Genomic DNA, 19,491 nt, shown 5'->3' with positions numbered 1-19,491 from the left:
AGAATCACATAAACAGTAGCGAAAGTATTCCACCTAAAAGAATTTATAGATTTCTATAATCAATAACTACATTTTGTGTGAATATTTATAGGGTATATGAAGAATTTTGGAACTATCACTAGAATTTTATATCTTTACCCAAATTTTAAAAAGAACCTTTGGGAACGCTGCTTTCATGTAAACAACACTCGAAACTCCAAGAACATGAGTAAACCTGTAGTTGTGGTGGAAACTACGACTGATTTAGTTGTTTCTTATAAGAAAATGTAATAGAATTGGGATAATCGGCATATAGCTAATAAATATTAACTTGATCATTTCATAATACACCCAAAATAAGAAAAGTTACTGTACCAGACAATAATTACGCAAGAGTCGCTGACCATGGATTTCTGCTAAGAAGTTTTTAAAATCCTCTTTTTTTTTCTAAAACTGCTTTCCTAATTTATGGGTGCGTCTTACCACTTGTAGCATCTTATCACACGGGAAATACGGTAATCTGTTAAAACTGTTCGGTTGCATCACATTTAAGTGGCTCTGAGTGTCATTCGCTTACAAGCTCGGCCACTAGCTCATCAAAGGTTCTTCTCTTACAGGCAAAATGTTGGGATTAGTAAGTACCTCAGTTGCCAATACAACTCCAAATAGATGCACTTCAGTTCCTGTACGAGGTAAATGAATAAACGAACAACAGTTTAGTAAAGTCTTAGGAAATAGATTATAACAACAACAAAAATGAAGATATAGAGGAAAAACCAAGAACAGATGAAGTATCCCCTTTTGCTGTTTTAAGATTGCTTATTTCTGAAAGATATCTATATAGCCTACGTTACTTAACCCCTTCGCTGCGATGACGTCGGGATACGTCAAAACATGCCTGGTGATAGACACGGTGATGCCCAGATACATCATTATCATTATCATTATTATTATCATAATTATCATTATCATTACAAGCTTCAATATAAACCCTATCGAGGTTAAAATTACACGTATATCCTACAAAAGATTATAGGACATGGTCATGTATCACACAGTTCAGACGAGAAATTCCACTAAAGAATCTACTCCTCTCCCTGATATCAGCCCCTTCTCTTTCTTTCTACAGCCGACCAGCAAAGTCTTTGGGATTCTAGCCTTTATTTCCGATTGGGTAAGAGCTATTTCAGTCTGTTTTGATGTTATTTTAGTCTGTTTTTATGTTCCCATATCGAATCACACCATTCTCTCTAGCCAATGGCGACATTCCCTACCTGAGGCATTACTAAAAAGCCCCTGACATGTAAAGATGCAGGGATCCGTATATCTTAAACCTTACCACCAACTGAAATACTTGCGATTCTAGTCCTTAATCAAGATTATGTAAGGTCTATTTTAGTGTATTTCTATGTTACATATATGTTCAAATCACAAAAAAAGGTACTACAAAGCGTTCTTCATTTTTCTTCCCCTAACTTCTACAAGTTCCACCCACAATGTAAGCAAATGTAAGAAAAACATTTTAATCAGTAATGCAAAATGCTGGCACATGAAATTTGTTTTTACGTATTCTATTCCTTTTTCTCAACTATTATTTCTACAAAATAATATCATCTTCATGCCTTATTTATATTTCATATTAGTATTGTTCATTGTTTTCACGAGTAAAAGTTAGCCTATTGTTATTACGGTATTTACATCTATTGCCCTCTATGCATTATTTGTTATGTTCTCACTTGTGCCGTCTCTATTTTCAAGGTAGTGCAATACCCAAAACCGGAGTGATCCAGTTCATAGTGACAATCACAGTTACATGCAGGGTGGAATGACAGACAAACGTACAAACCTACCCCCCCTCTCTCTCTCTCTCAGAAATGTATTTCTTTTTGTTTATTATGTTTGTTCATTGTATATACACTTCATAAATTATACATTACAGAGTACTTCTTGTGTCAAAGGAAACAAATTAATATTTTCATTATATTTCTGTATAACGTAAAGTCCAATATTACTGTTGAGTAGTTTTATATCTTTTGACGGCTATTTATCGTGGAATTATTACCGAACAACAGTCACTTCAACGAATACAAAGTTTTTTTTACACAAAATCACAGTGCTTTACCATTATTTTGAAATAAACACAAAACAAATTTCTTAAAAAAATATAATCACTTCACAATGAATGGAAAAATATTTCGGTTGTTTAGAGTGAATTACAATGGAGAATAAAGCAAACTTTTAAAAATAATTATCTTGTAATCAGCAGTAAAACAAATAAACATGGAAATGTAGCTTATCATTGACTAAATGAGCAAGTACATCCGATGGTACACTCGGGCACACTGTTCTGTCTTTTACTCTTCCTCTTGTTTTGTTAGTTTTTATAGTTTATATAGGAGATATTTACTTCAAAGTTGTTACTCTTCTTAAAAATTTTATTTTTCCTAAGGCCCTTTCCTCACTGGGCTATTTTCCCTGTTGGAACCCCTGGGATTTTAGCATCCTGCTTCTCCAAGTAGGGTTGTAGCTTATCAAGTAATAATAATAATAATAATAATAATAATAATAATAATAATAATAATTATAATAATAATAATAATAATCAATATAGCTTGAGTAGTGGATCAGCGGCCTCGTGGTGAAGGGGTTAAGCTAGTCTATGATGTTGATTGCCATTCTAAGTTTTCAGGAAAGACTGCTTCCAAGACGGTTATACATCTCAATTTTCATGTTCCGTTTTGGATAAGAGCAATATAATTTTCTTTTAATAAAAAGAAAGGCTGGTAAGTCAAGTTTTTATTTAGAGTTGAAGCTCTCTATCCAGCAGAGATGCATCAATTTCCCAATCTAGTTTTGGATTAAGATATGATTTCTACCCTTGAGTCCAACAGAGACATTACAGATTACTATAGGAAAGGGCTTAATGAATTCTTTTACTCTTTTTTCATCAGTATGAAAAGATATATTTACAGTATATGATTAGATTGAAAACTTTACTAAAAGCCCTCAAACTCATAGCATTCTAATTTTTCAACTAATGTTGCAACTTGGCTTACAAAAAAAAAATAATAATAATAATAATATTAATAGATAATAATAATAATAATAATAATAATAATAATGATAATAACCATAATAATAACAACAATAATAATAATATAATACAATTATCACATCCAGACTGAAGTATTGTTTCAGAACCAGGAGGCAATTAGGGATTGTATAAAGCTCTAGTTTGTATTAAACTTTGCATAACTGAATATCCTTACAAAATGTCATCTTAACTCACAAAAGATATGGCAAAAAAGTAGTAATTTACTTAGGTAGTGAACATCAGCAATGAGTGAAATGTTTTCCTAAAGGTACACTATTACTAACAAAAAGTAAAATTTAAAACTTACATCAATTTTCAATTCTTCTTTTAGATCTTTTTCTGTAAGAAGGAGAAGTACCTCTCCATCTATCTTATGGTGTGTAAATGCAGCTTTGTACTGAGCAAAGCCTATCCTTTCTAGCCAACACCCAACTTCGGATATGTCCCACCACTCATACGTGTTACCATGCACTCTGGCCATTGTGAAGATCAGTTATGAAACTCACTTGAAACTCCATATAAAGTATCTGTAATAAATAATTTACATATAAAAAATAAGGTGTACCTCAAGTTACTACAGTATGCATAAAAAAGAAAGACGACAAAAAATGCAGTTGTAACCCGATGCAACAAGAACTGCGGTTACAATGGAGTGACATTTATATATTCATTCAGAGTAAAAAACAATTCAAAACCATAATCAATTTTTGTAACTTGAAAGAGACTACAGTCATTTATACTTTAGACTCGTGTACTAAATAATATATCTCCAACCAAAATATATCTAAAATAGACCTAGATTTACACAGTTTAATGATTTCAACACTTCCCAGGAATTTGTGTGCAGTTCATTCTTTAATGAAATGTTTCATTTAAAGTAAGTAATTACAAATGAGACTTTTGCCATAATGTATGTAAAACCATTGTTCTGGCTGGAAAGTGATACTGGCAGAAGAATTCAAAGAGGTTACAACAATAACAAACCAATATCTAAAACAGGTAACTGAAATAATCCTCAAGCCAGTACTTGTGGTCCCTTCTTAAAAAAAAAAAAAACACACAAGTTAAATTCTCTAGCAATTTCATGTAATAGGAATGAGAGTAAAGAGAAATGGTATTCAGATAAACCATATACAATACCAGCAAATCTTTTGTATTTACTGGTTCCTCAACAAATGGTAATAATTTGTTTGAACCTTTAGAGATCTGTAAATGGACAGGCAAGACCAACTGGAAAAAATAAAGACCTTGTATTGAAAAGGTAATATGAAAGCCAAGTCACAATACTTGTACTGTATATTGGGGGAAGTGCCTTGGTATATGTATGTATGATATAAGAATTAGGATTATAAAATTAAGGCCTCAAGCCAAGCACTGGGGCATCATAGGCTATTCAGCGCTATATAATATAAATCAATCAAGGATACCTGTACAGTGGAACCTCTACATCCGATCATATCTACATCCGAATTTTCCAACATCCAAAGTAAAATTCGAGCAAATTTTTGACTCTACACCCAAATTTTATTTCGACACACGAAGTACAGTAAGCAATTTTCGTCGTACCGGTTGTATCCGAATTTTTCGACACACGAAGTACAATTCGAACACGTTCCTACTCTACACCCAAATTTTTTTTTCGACACCCGAAGTAAACAATACTCGTACGCGTAGTCGGTGCTCATAGCGCCTGATGTGTTTTTTATTTCCGCCGATAGAAGGCAGCACTTCGACCTCGGAGGGACCCTCAATTAGCGTGGCTTGGGACATTCCTCTGTTCTCTCGGCTTCGTGTGGTTGTTCCCTGTGCGTTCTGCTATTAAGTGTGTTTTAATCGTGATTTTTTATGTTCATCCTTTTACGGTATTTTACGTAAATCATGGGTCCTAAAAGGCTTAGTTTCGCAAGTGGTAGTGGTAATGGTGAGAAAAGGAATAAGGGAATGCTTTCTTTAGAAGTAAAGCAAGGAAATATTGAAAACCATGAGCGTGGCGTCCATATGAGTGAACTTGCAATAGGTTCGGCGCAAATAAAAGAGGTGTTAGGAAAATATCAAGACGTGGTCGACTTCATCGACAAATACCATCCAAAGAAATTGCAGGTTTGTCGTTTAGTTGCGCAGTTTGATGATGTTTCCCTAACTTATTTTCGAAACATTCTAAAAAGCTGTACCAAGCAACTTTCTATCGATAGCTTCTTTAAAAACACTACGAAGCGAACTCGTGATGAAGAGGAAGGAAGTGGTTCAAAGAAATCAGCAAAGAGTGAAGAGAAAAAAATTCAATCAATTTTAAGTGTAGAGAGTGAAAGTGATTAAAATTAATCATCAAAAAGAAAAAAAGAAAATGTAAAAAAAAATATATAAAATATAAAAAAAAAAAAAAAAATAAGCTAAGTTATGTTAAAGTTCACTTAGTGTAAGTTAGAATAAGTTACGGTAGTGTACGTTTATCGTAGTTAACCTCTCTACCTCCTCGCCGCCCGTCCGTCTCCTCTCTGCGTAGCAACACCAACAACACCTGCGCTGTAGTTTCTAAAGTAAAGTGACGCTAAAAACCCGTTTCTTATTTATCATTTTTTGCTAATTCTTCTTTTTTACATGTCTATTATCTAATTTAGTGTGCATTATTCTCATGGGAAATTATGTGTAGTAGTTTATTAAGAAGTTATCATAGGTTTTTGGGCTCAACCACGGATTAATCCTATTTCAATGTATTCTTATGGGAAAATTCGTTTCGACATCCAAACATTTTCTACATCCGAACATTTTCTACATCCGAAGTTGGTTGTGGAACGGATTAAATTCGTATGTAAAGGTACCACTGTACAATCACACCAATTGGTATCTTTTCAACCTATAAAATAAATCACACCACTTTCGTAAATAATATCTAAATATGGAATAAGAAGGAATTAAAAAGATTCAATAAATAAATCAATGAAATTAATTGTGATGTAACCCAATACTCTGTATATTTTTTTTTTTACAAGTTCAAGGCATTACAATTCTCCTCCAGTATTTCAATCAAAGGTTTGTCATGGAGTGAATGTGCCCTTCTCTGAAGATTAAAAACAGGACAATCAACTAAAATATGTATAATGTCAATTGCCACTTGACAGGTACTACAAAGAGGGGGCTATCACCTTTCCCCACTCTTCATCAAATAATTGTGAGTGGCATGAGTATGGCCAATACGCAGCCTGGTTAAACTGATGTTATCCCTTGTACTTGTGGAATTACAAGATGACCATTTATCTACTGAAGGGTGGATTAGTTTCAATTTTGTATTGGTGGTCAGTTCAGATCATCGAGCCTGCGAATTATTCTTAGTACATACATACATATACCAAGGCACTTCCCCCAATTTTGGGGGGTAGCTGACATCAACAAAGAAACAAAAACAAAAAGGGGACCTCTACGCTCTACGTTCCTCCCAGCCTAACAAGGGACTCAACCGAGTTCAGCTGGTACTGCTAGGGTGTCACAGCCCACCCTCCCCCGTTATCCACCACAGATGAAGCTTCATAATGCTGAATCCCTTACTGCTGCTACCTCCGCGGTCATCTAAGGCATTGGAGGCAGCAGCAGGGCCTACCGGAACTGCGTCACAATCGCTCACCATTCATTCCTATTTCTAGCACGCTCTCTTGCCTCGCTCACATCTATCCTCCTATCACCCAGAGCTTTCTTCACTCCATCCATCCACCCAAACCTTGGCCTTCCTCTCTTACTACTCCCATCAACTCTTGCATTCATCACCTTCTTTAGCAGACAGCCATTTTCCATTCTCTCAACATGGCCAAACCACCTCAACACATTCATATCCACTCTAGCCGCTAACTCATTTCTTACACCCGTTTTCACCCTCACCACTTCGTTCCTAACCCTATCTATTCGAGATACACCAGCCATACTCCTTAGACACTTCATCTCAAACACATTCAATTTCTGTCTCTCCATCACTTTAATTCCCCACAACTCCGATCCATACATCACAGTTGGTACAATCACTTTCTCATATAGAACTCTCTTTACATTCATGCTCAACCCTCTATTTTTTACTACTCCCTTAACTGCCCCCAACACTTTGCAACCTTCATTCACTCTCTGACGTACATCTGCTTCCACTCCATCATTTGCTGCAACAACAGACCCCAAGTACTTAAACTGATCCACCTCCTCATGTAACTCTCCATTCAACATGACATTCAACCTTGCACCACCTTCCCTTCTCGTACATCTCATAACCTTGCTCTTACCCACATTAACTCTCAACTTCCTTCTCTCACACACTCTTCCAAATTCTGTCACTAATCGTCCAAGCTTCTCTTCTGTGTCTGCAACCAGTACAGTATCATCCGCAAACAAAAACTGATTTACCTCCCATTCATGGTCATTCTCGTCTACCAGTTTTAATCCTCGTCCAAGCACTCGAGCATTCACCTCTCTCACCACTCCATCAACATACAAGTTAAACAACCACGGCGACATCACACATCCCTGTCTCAGCCCCACTCTCACCGGAAACCAATCACTCACTTCATTTCCTATCCTAACACATGCTTTACATTACAGTATAATTTTAGCCAATTCTTTAATCAAATTATGCCCATTGCTAAAAATATATTTGTCAGTCCTTTATCCCCAAAGATAGCTTTAGTAATCCCAGGTGACCTAACACTAAGCACAGACAGGATTGGCTCATTTACCACTTATCAACAGTCTCTCTTCAAAATATGTCAATCTTTTACACAATTTCTTAGCTGATTAACCCTTTGAGGCCCACCACTACCCAAATGATTTGGCACCTAAGCACCACGCCCTTTTTTATACATTTTATTCAACTACTCTTGGCACAAAAAATTAAAAAGATAAGACTTTACAACATTCTTAATTATATGGCTGGCTAAATTTCATTTCCATTGACATAAAAGGTTACATAGTTTGTAAAATTTTCATTGATATATAACGTTACATATTTTGTAAAATTTTCATATGTATGTAAACAAGAGAAAAAACTGGTAATTACTGAACATAAATTACGTCATACGGCGCTGAAGAGAGTAGAAATAGTGGGTGTAAATTATGTTACACGCTCAAAGGGTTAATATGCCTTTACCTATTATCAATAATGAGTTAATATGCCTTCACCTACTTCCAATAATGTTTTAGATCTGATAATAATTGATGCTTTTTCATCACAGATACTGATCTCTTAGTTTGTTTACAACTCTGGTATTGAGCAATACTGATAAGATATGTACTGTACAGTAAAACCTCTTGATACAAGTTTCTGTATAAGAAAAATTCACGATATGAAATGAGATGAAGCTTTTTTTTTGCCTCATTACAAAAAAAAATTTCATTATACGAAATGAGATTTGCCCGGCAGCAGAGAATAAATTTGAAATTCCTGTGTCACCAAACTGTAAACTCGCCACCATCATCCTGCTCTCCCATTGGCTATCTCCCTACTCTGATGCTAGTTACTGCCGTAAGATCCTGCTCTCCTATTAGTCAGCATCTATATCATCATGCATCTAAATATGGGAGTTCCTCCACCATTTCATTTAGGCAGCGGTATTGTTCACATTGAATTTGTGTTAGTGATTTTGCTTTCGTGCTTTGGTTTACTGTACAGTGCTATAAAATATTGCGTTTTGCAACTCATACATTATTAGCCACGGGTTCCAAGAATGTTGCTGATGTTCAGGGAAAGAAGAAGAGGATGCATTCTATGGAGATGAAGCTGGATATAATCAAGAAGTATGAGGCTGGCATGCAATTGAGTGTGATCCAAAATCCGTCGACGATACTTTAGCAGAAGGAAGCCATCAAAGCAGCAACTCTTAATAAAGGCGTGACAAGAAGAGCCACGTCCATGATGGGATGGAGAGACTGCTTCTCCTTTGGATTAAGGACAAAGAAATCACTGGAGACACGATCACCGAGACGACAATCTGCCACAAAGCCAGCGTTATTCTTGGTGATATCTTGCGTGCTCTGGCAGAAGACAACGCAAGAGAAGGGACATCGCAGATGGCACCCCAAGAGTTCAAGACTTCTAAGGAATAGTTTGAAAAATTCAATAGATGGTTTGGCATTCATTTAGTGGTGCTGCATGGGGAGGCTGCCAGATTGAACACAAAAGTGGCCAAAGCCTTTGTTAAGATGTCCGACGACTTGACTAGTAAGGAAGGCTACAGTCCCAGCAAGTCTTCAACTGTGACAAAACTGGGATTTTTTGGATAAAATGTCTAGTCGGAAGTATATCCATCACGGCGGAAGAGAAGAAGCTACCCAGGTATAAGCCTGTGTAGGACAGGCCTACCGTTGCACTCTGTGCAACCACCAGTGGGGATAGTAAGGCGAAGCCCCTACTGATGTATCACTCAGAGACTTCTCAAGCATTCAAGGCCCACAAAGTGTTAGAGGAGAAGTTTCTGGTGAAGTGGAAGGCTAATGTGAAAGCCTGGGAACTGAGACTCTTGTTCACCAAGTGGATAGATCTGTTTCGGTCCGACTTTCAGGAAATATTTGGAAGAGAAGCACCTCCCTCTGAAATACCCGCTGGTGTTGGACAATGACCCTGCTCCCCCTCCTGGTCTCAAGGAAGACTTCCCAGTGGAGTACTCCTTCATCAAGGTTCTCTATCTTCCGTCTTACTCCACCACTCTCCTCCAGCCCATGGACCAGCAAGTGATTTCCAACTTCAAGCAGCTCTATACAAAACACCTCTTCAAAAGATGTTTTGAAATCACTTAGGTTATCCATTAGGGCAAACAGAGGACAAAGGAAACATTAAATAAATGAAGAGTAAATAGTATATCCCTACTCTATGTAATTATGTGACTCAACATCAGTGATCAGATACAATTTTTGCTTTTACAATAAAAAGTCTCGAGCATCTTGATGCCTCTAATTCATCAACCTATACAACTTATTCCGGCTATTAAAGTACCTTGTTATAAAACACGTTGGCATCAAGCACATTACAAAACCTTGTCTATTACGATTTGGACGAGTCATCAGTGAAAAGCTATGTGCCAGTGATGTGGACCTGAATATATCACTTGATATCAAAGTGAAAGATACAATGCATCATGATAAACTGAGCAGTTTTATGTCCCATTTTACAGCCCATATATCTAGGCCATTTTTATGTAGTATATAGTAGAGTAATACAATCAGAATTTTATTATATAGGATGTCCTTTTGGAATGAAAAGATAAAAACCACTAATGTAAAACTTATGGAGACAAATATTTTCATACAAACACATCAAGATTTATGACACCCTCATGCAGGATCCGAATGTCCCACTGACACGCATAAACTTATCTTGCAGACAGGCAAAAGACGCAGAATAATAAGAGTGACTTCACTCATATGTGACTATGACCCATAAGTAAATAGTCACAATTTTTAAACAAAACTATCACAAAACTTACCTGGGACTCACATTGGTATCAGTCCCATCTAATAATACAGTCTGCTCCACTTCTCATATTGCTTTAGTCTGCTTTATGTTTAAACATGTTTTGTCTGCTCCATAAATTTCTTGGAGTTACCATTAAACTGCATTTTATTCTATCATGTGTGAATGGTTGAATTTAGAGTTCTGTAAATTATTGCACATTTAAAAGCTTATAAGATGTGATTCATGTTCTCTTAATTATTTACCAAATAATCACTGTGACCCACATACCACTTGTGTTACTTAAGCTGCAGTGTGCTTTGTTCAACTGTCAAATGATGTAAATTAAAGGGCCTAATGAGGTTCTTATGTCCTCTTATCTTTTTTATAAGAACATAAGGGAGAAAGATAAGTTATCTAAAAGATTAAAAAATGGAGCAGTAATCACAGTCTTGGATAGTTATCTTTCTCTTGGTCCATCTGGGGTTACTAGTGCTACTACAAAATGTAGGTCAAAGTGGACATCTTGTGGCCACAAATTTAGTTCACGGGAATAGTATGAAAGTTTTCAAACATGGGTACCAAAGATAACATAAACAAGGTATCTGATAAAGTTTAATCCAAGCAGTAGATGCTTTGTACTGTATATGACTGATGGGCTTGCATGGGAGTTTATATATTATAAATACTGAAAGATTCATTAGAAACCAACCAATCTCAGAATTACAATTTACGTAGAAAGTAAAATTCTTGAGAGTTAGTCTGCAGAATATACTGAATCTAGTGAAGCACTATGGAAGAGAATGAGCCAGGAGCCAAGTGTTGATTCAGTAAGTGGCTAAGCACCCTGAGAGCAAAGAAAGAAATGACCCCATGCAGAATATCAATGGGCTGGATATAAAACCTAAACCCTTCTGGTAAGATTTAAGTTAGAAAACCTAGAATACAATGTCTAGAGAAGAAATCATGAATGAATAAGCACGAATATTAAAATGAGCATGGTAGCAGGTGCATTGGGTCTTCGGTTGACTGCAAAATTTGACTAGCCCCAATTAGGGTTCAGTAAATAATATCATATCGTACATAATATTCTAATGTATAAATTGAAAAAGGTTTACATCTCCTCACCTGCATTCATGATGGCCATAATCTAGTTTTCTTAGGACCTGGTGATGTTGAGAGGACTGACTGTAACTGCTTTCACACGATCACTTTTACCAGGCAAGAAGCCTTGGCTTCAGAAACCTCCATAAGCTTGAATGATGGCTTTCATGCCCTATCCAAGAGGAGGACTTTAAAATGCCTGATAAAATGTTTGCTCTGTTGATGCCAACAAAGGGACAGTAAATAATGACCCTCATTGTACAGAGATCATTTGAACTGCTAGATGTCAAGGCTAAAATGACAAAATGAGCAATAGTGTGATCTTAGGCATCCATCATTTGGGTCTTTGTAACATTAAAATAAGACAGGGCATGCAAACTATCTAAAAGCAGCAGTGTACGTGCTTCCTGAGTCGAGCCTGTCTTATATGTTGTTGTGGCCTGATTGGTAATATCTTTGTCTGGTGATCGGCAAACGAGGGTTCGAGTCCCACTCAGACTCATAAGTTCCTTCAGTGTCTGCAACCTTGACATCCTTGTCAGCTAAGGATGGGGGGTTTGGGAGAGTCTATAGGTCTATCTGCTGAGTCATCAGCAGCCAATGCCTGGCCCTCCCTGGTCCTAGCTTGGGTGGAGATGGGGCTTGGGTGCTGATCATATGATATACAGTATGGGCAGTCTCTAGTCTAGGGCAATGTCCTGCTTGCTAGGGCAATGTCACTGTCCCATGCCTCTGCCATTCATGAGCGGCCTTTAAACCTTCTCTGGATGAAATGAACTCAAATAGCTTCTGCTCTCATGAACTTTTCTGCCACTGGATGACATGAAGATACAGATGTGTTAGTACAGCAATCATCCTGCAACTTTAAGGCTGCTAAGAGCCCCATGGCCCCTTCACCAAGCATCCTCCAAGTTTATGAGCTGACTTCACCAAGCATCCTCCAAGTTCAAAGTTGCCATAAAACACAAAAAACACCCACTCCTTTGATGGACCAACTTCACCATAACAAATGAGTGCTGTCTGCTGCAGGAAGGCCTACAGAGGGTTCAGGTCAATAATGAGCACCCTTCTATCACTAGCAATCCTTCTGTCACCTCTTTAAATGAGTTTCCATATCATAGACTCCACCTTGTTGTTCAAGGCTTTAAACCTTCAATGATCACCAAAGTTCACCAACTAAAAGATGGAGAGATCTCAAGAACGTAGAGTTAGTGACCAATTCAAATCATGTCTCCTACCAAGTTTTGGCCTTATTCTCTGTCACAACTGCAACAATATCAGGAGATAATTTCCACTAGCATTTGAGGAATGAAGGCTCTATTTTGTAGTTCATAGGAAAAGTAAATGAAAGAAGAGGGAGGTTAGTTAGCTAACTAACCATTGTAGGGAATAATTTGGAAAGTTAAGTATTAGTAACAATAATGTTAAGTATTGTTTAACCACATTTTTATTTATATAAAGGTATATTTTTCTTATGATCTTAAAAGTTAATTTAATACAATACCAATTGCTTATTTTTATTTTACTTTTTGTTTTCTGTTAACTGGCAGCATAGTATTTTTGATACCTGGGGGACTTTGTAGTGAAGCTTGTTTTTCTTATATTGATTGATGTTATTTGTTGCTTAGTTCTTATATCTCCTTATTAAGGAGTTGGGGAGCTTGAGCCTGAATTACATTCATTTCTGGGTTTGAAGTTTTCTTCTGCTGAGTCGTCCTCTGAATTTTCCATTATACTCTCTTCTTCTTGTGTGAAGTACTGCACATGCTGTTGTAATATTATGAAATACTTGAAACTCACTTGTTCTACTTTTGTCTTTTTTTTTCTCTTTATAGTATCTTCTACTTTATTTATTGTTTCTTCAGAAAAATGCTAATATACTGTTTACTACGGAGTGGTAGTATCTTCCTTGATGATGCCCAATTTTATTGCTTTATCTGTTATTGGGGCAATTGCTGTGTCATCTTGTATAGTCTAGAAGGCTATTTGCATTACCCGGACAATTCCCTGTATTGGTAGCCGTTACTTTGGCATAAATTGTTCCGTTGTTTGTAGTGGATGTTGCATTTCTGTTTCTCTCTTGCATTTTCATTTTAATTAGATCTTTTCTCACTGGACATTTTACTCCTCAAGTTCTATGTTGTTGATTGCAATACACACATTTCATTGTATTTTCTGTATATTCCTTGTATATATGGTCATACGATGAGCATTCAGAGCATATTCTGAAGGTTTTAATTTTAGAATATTTCTTCCATAGATGCTCATTATATATGCTTCACTGGTCTGTGATTAAAGAAAATTCTCATATCTTTATCCATTCTAGACCCAATAAGCATTTCATTGGATTAATAAGATACAAATATAACAAACACCCAAGAGTAGGTAAGCATAGTGTTTGATGTGGAAAATTTGTTCTCAGATTACACTATAGCATAAATGTGGAAGGAATAACTAACAATCATACAAAATTTATTGACATGAATTTTACCTTTAAATATAAACTTTGAATAGGAAAAGCTTTTTATTGCAAGTGCCCACTTGACAGCATCAATAATCAAATTTCCTCTCTTACTGACCCCAACTTCCCTGGGGCTGCTACACTTTTAATGACCGGCCATGTAAAAACAGGAAATACCTCCGACGAACACCAATAACGATGCACATTTGCTTTGTGAGCCATACTATTGTTAATGGTGTCCGAGTATAATAATACTGTATTTTTTTTATATATGGAAAAGATGGGAACATATCCTTATTTTTTCCCATGTTCCAAGGTGAGAGAAAAACACATGGTTGAATAAGTTTCTTCATGATCTTTGTAGATTGCAATACTGAAGCCTATTTGCTCTAATTGAGAATAGAGCTTCATGATTGCTAAAAAATATATCACTTTAGTTGAAGAGCTGTTTTGTTGGAGAATTGGTTGATAAGATCTTCAAAGTTATCCGTATTGTTACAAAATCTTGTTGTTAAGGACAAAAGTAGCTCCCCCTGTTCACAAGAACTGAAATATCTGCAGATCTACAGATTCCATGACAAAGTTACAGGCTTCTTCTAAGAGAAGGACACTCCAAAACAGAACCATTGTTCTCTATCTAGCCTTAAGTAGGGCCATAGCCTCTGTACCATGGCCTTCCACTGCCATTGGTTAGAGTTCTCTTGCTTAAGGGTACACTCGGGCACACTGTTTCTTTATTTCCTTTCCTCACAGTCCTATTTTCCCTATTGGAGCCTTTGGGCTTAGAGCACAATCATTTCTGATTCTGTTTAAAAAGCTGGTGGTATCATATTTTAGTGATAAATATAAATGAACATTTGATCTTATCCTTTTATCAAAAATGTCTGATGCTTAGAAGTATGACTTAATTTATGATAAATTTTCAGGTTCCTTTCTGGAGTCTGAAAAATCTCTAAAGTGGTACTTCAGTGAACAATAGGAATCTTTTAGAATGTCATGAAGTTTGTCATTTATTGTCCTTCACTAACACCTCATAACTCATGTAGCTCACACATATATTGTAAAACTGGACCTTCTCAGTCCCAAAAAAGTAAGGTTTCTTTCAGAGTGCCTTCAGGTTCTTATCAGTCACTTAATAGAAAGTTAGCTTATCAAAGTGTAGCTTGTACCAATAACAAACCACATTAAGGGCTGTCAAATGTTACCAACCTCTGTAGGAAGAAGAGTCTCATTTAAAGCATGTCTGGTAATGTTTCTGATACTGCTCCTGAATCTTTTGGGTTACTTATAAATTCTTGTCAATCTTCAGAAGTCTGTTTCTTCCACTAGTTCAATAGATCACCTCTTTGGAAATGAGATAGTGCTGGTTCCTGTTCAATCTTTCCAGAAAAAGAAGAAATTACAGTAGTTTCAGAAGTTACTAGGTACTTTTATAAACAGGAAGACCTCAAACAAATCTCATGTGGATCAGCTTCAGGGACCTTTGTTTCTGAAAGTTTGTTTTCTCTGGGATCTTTTCAAATGACACCTTTACAGGTTTACCGTTTGCAGTCATGGGACAAGACTAAACTGATGTATGACATATCTGGTTCAGTGTTGGTACAACCTACACCATCTGCCAGAGGGTATCAGTCGGAAGCTTCTGATCACAGATTTTTCTCTCCCCTTGGATGCATCAAAGTAGGTTAGGGAGTAACTTTAGATAACATTTATCTTTCAGTCAGTGGAAGAATCAGATAAGACTAATACCCATCAACTGTCTACAGCTACTGGCAGTTTACAATACAGTACTGTCATTCAATAAAGAGAAAGGAATGGTCATAGCAGTTTTCTGGATACTATTACTGCCCTAGATCCTAGATACATACGGAAGGAGGTACAAAGTAGGAGAGTTTTCTGCAAAACAATTACATTTCGTGAGTCAGAGGCCAGTAATGTATAATTGTAATCTCAGTTTGTGCTGGAAAAATCTAACATCTTTAGTACTAAGTTACCAATAACATGAAAACCTCTATCAAATGAGTGGTCTCTCTATCCCCAGTGTCACAAGTTGTGGTAGTGGTATGGAAGGCTACATTTGGACAAGGTTGCTACAAGGATTACAAAAAAAAAAAAAAAATAGATATCTTTTGCTTTCCAATACTAGTCCAAAGGGGATTGAGGTAGATGCAATATTGCAAGATTGTAGGGGCTAGACCTGTATCTACTTCTTCCCATAGCCATGATTTGGACTTTATCAAGAAGTTAAGAAAAAATTTCAAAAGCATGAATGACATTGGTTTCCCAATCTGTAGCAAGTATTAGCCATGATTTTGACCTTATCAATTAAGTTGGAAAACTTTCCAAAAGCAAGAATGACCTTGGTTTCCCAGTCTGCAGCGAGTATTAATAACAATATAAGAAATTACATAAAAAACTTCTAGATCAGCAACATCTCCTGTTTTACATCCAATCACTGATAAACTCAAGCTTGCAATGTGGAGAGACTCCACCATTTTTAACAAACCAATGAGTTTCAAGGTGAAATAGGGGAAAAACCCACAATTGTACTATGAGGCAAGTTACAGAGGTTAAACTGCAAAATAGAAGAAAAATACAAAACATAGAATAAGGTCAAAAGGCGATACCCCTTAGGGCTGAAGGGCCACTGCAAAACCACCGAGTAATGCCTTCAGAGGGTTCATAGGTTAGTGTTACATTTGATTTTGAAACAATCAATCTTTATTAAATTATTATATATTTTTAATTTTGTAACACAATACATATATTAAAAATTTAAAGTTAACTCGAGTTTTCATCTACTTTATATTCCAAATAATATTTTTATTCTTTCATATTTCAGTATAATATTGATTTACAATTTAACTTAATATCTGTATTTTTTAAGAAAAACTATGTCAATTACCGTAAGTTTATCACTACCTTCCCTACACCCGGAAAATATGTTACAGTATTCAGTAGAGAGTAGAGGTCCCCTTTTTTGTTTTGTTTCATTTGTTGATGTCGGCTGCCCCCCAAAATTGGGGGAAGTGCCTTTGGTATATGTATGTATGTATTCAGCCTTTTCTATTCAGTGGTAAGATTCATGGATATAAACAAGATTTTCAAAATAAAAATCTTATTTCCATAGTACTTAGCTTTGAATAGAAATAGTTTCCTCCCTCCTTCCCACTTAAGGTGATATGTTAGGCTAGTGGTCACTAAGTCTTTCTGGTTACGAGACTATTATAAGAGCATACAAATTTTCGGGAGAAGAGCCGACTGGGGACCGACTTTATAAATCGCAATCGTTGGTTTTCAACAACATCGTGTTCAAATAGAATTAAATTAATTATGCCTATATTTAGGCATATTCAATCCTAACTATGTCTAAATATGGCTAAATATCCATACACATAGTGATCAAATAGAAATACATTAATTATGCCTAAATTTATGCATAGTCAATTCTAACTATGTCTAGATATGGATAAATATCCATACCACATAGTGTTCATATAGAAATAAATTTCCACCCAGTGGCGAATGCGCCAACAGTGTCACATTTCATGAATACAAGTGTCGCACTATACCCCAGATGATAGTACATTAAATGACTTTTCTTTAAAATTGCTTTTTAAGAGTTATACAGCTGATCCCAGCCTGTGAATAGGATCGCTAACCAAAGTTCAAGGAACATCCAGACTCATGTCCCCTTTGTGTTACAGAAGGTTCGCCTGCATGGTTCCCATCAGGATGATGATGATTCTCTCTGGCCTGCAAGAGAGGCTCTCCGCCCTTGGGTATCGAGGTTGGGAAGGAATGCTCCATCTAGAGGTCCCTATCTCCTCGGAGTGTCCTCTCTAAGGCTGGACGACGACCCCATGGACGGGCAGGTAGGTGGGGATGAGTTTTGAGCCTTCAGCTTTGCAATTACCTACGTCACCGACCTAGGACCCTTAAAGGATGTTCATGTTACCCTGCATAAACTGTGACGGCTAAAAGCAACACATTCTAGGGAAAACCAAGGGGCTATGACGCAGCTCTAAGGTATGGTGGTGAGTCAGTGCCGTTCAGGAACTCGGATATGTGTGGTACCATAAATCTGGAGGGCATAGACGTCCTCCCTCTGGGGGACCTAGATTTTACTCCCAGGTACTAGAATTTCCATTCAACGGATTTGTTCGATTGAAAGAGATTGCCTTGGTTAGCTTAGACAAGGTACCGAAGGTAACGGTATTATTTCCTAAAGGGCAGGCTCGATCTGTCTGGACCAGGATGTTGTCAGCCTGGGGGGTACGATAATTCCAGGCTCTGCCCTTCCAGTTCGACCTACACGTTTGTTGGTCTGATCGGGTCAGTTGTGGGAAGTACGTTCTGTCTGAGACCTCTATCAGACAGGAATCGATAGTCGGTTTCCCACTCGTCATCACAGCCTTCCTCTGGTTCGACGCTTTTGTATCCGACTCCCCATCATCAGGTGGTCTACCTCACTGATTCCCCAGGTACACAGCCCAACCCCGTTGGGATGTTTTGCCTGCATACAGCCCTAGATCCGAACCCTCAGGCTCCTTTCATGGACACCAGAGAGGAAGCTACAGGAGTAGAAGACAGTCCCGCCATCAAGGCGGACCTAGGAAAAAGGGGGCTCGGAGAAGGGAAGGACCTAGATTCACTCCCTCACAACGCGGTGGTCCCGGTAGAGGGAAGACTTTACCACTTTCGTGACCATTGGACTCGGTCTGTGGGATCATAGCATAATCTCTAACGGTTTGAGATGAAAATGTCCTCAAGGTCCTCCTCCTCCGCCAGTGACCTTCTCCCAGAAATCCACTCCCGTCCTGAAAGAGTACACCACAGGGTTACTCAAGAAAAAGCAATCAAACGACTATCTCTCAGGTACGGACCTTACTTCCCCGTGGGACCGTCACCACCTCTGTCGATCTTACCGACCGCTATTAGCTTGCGCCTATAGCTCTAAAATTCTCTTCTTATCTGGGTTTCCACCTAAGCAGGAAAGCCTTTGTGTTCAAGACATGCCCTTCGGCCTCAACATTGATCCCAGGATATTCACGAAACTGGGAGAGGCAGTGTTAGAACAACTCAGGAACCAAGAGATACAGATCATTGCTTATCTGGCCGGTTGGCTCATTTGGGCCCGGCCGGCCATAGAAGGCAACAGAGCTACGAAGGAATTACTTTGATTGCTCGACAACCTGTGATTTCGGGTCAATCTCCATAAGTCTCGCCTGCGACCATCAGGCCACTTAGAATGGTTAGCCATTCAGTGGGACCTTTCGAAGCACACGTTGTCTCTCCCTTCCAAAAGTAAGAGGAATAGGTTCCAAGATCAAGAATTTCTCAAGCACAAACAGGTGTCCAAAGAGCCTAGAAAGTATCCTCGGCCTTTTCCAATTCACTTCAGTAACAGATCTCCTAATAAAAGCCAAACTCAAG

The 19,491-nt window shown here is 37.5% G+C and overlaps 1 protein-coding gene across 14 annotated transcripts in view; it reads right to left on the bottom strand.

The window, feature by feature from the left end:
• LOC137638602 (sphingomyelin synthase-related protein 1-like) overlaps window positions 1–19,491 on the bottom strand; it is a 230,391-nt gene that overhangs the window by 38,170 nt on the left and 172,730 nt on the right. For 12 of the 14 annotated variants that reach the window (XM_068370825.1, XM_068370828.1, XM_068370818.1 and 9 more), the window contains one exon: window positions 3,381–3,600. In XM_068370825.1, coding sequence (XP_068226926.1) covers window positions 3,381–3,554 — 174 coding nt within the window. In that variant the 5' untranslated portion in view covers window positions 3,555–3,600. Of the gene's footprint in view, window positions 1–3,380; window positions 3,601–10,524; window positions 10,704–10,781; window positions 10,805–19,491 lie in introns of those variants that run through there. The other 2 variants (XM_068370830.1, XM_068370829.1) reach the window with 2 other exon arrangements.

This window comes from Palaemon carinicauda, chromosome 3 (genome assembly GCF_036898095.1).
Source record: "Palaemon carinicauda isolate YSFRI2023 chromosome 3, ASM3689809v2, whole genome shotgun sequence".
Lineage (NCBI taxonomy): Eukaryota > Metazoa > Arthropoda > Malacostraca > Decapoda > Palaemonidae > Palaemon > Palaemon carinicauda.
The sequence above is the reverse complement of the archived record's forward strand: the minus strand, read 5'-3'. Positions and strand labels throughout refer to the sequence as shown.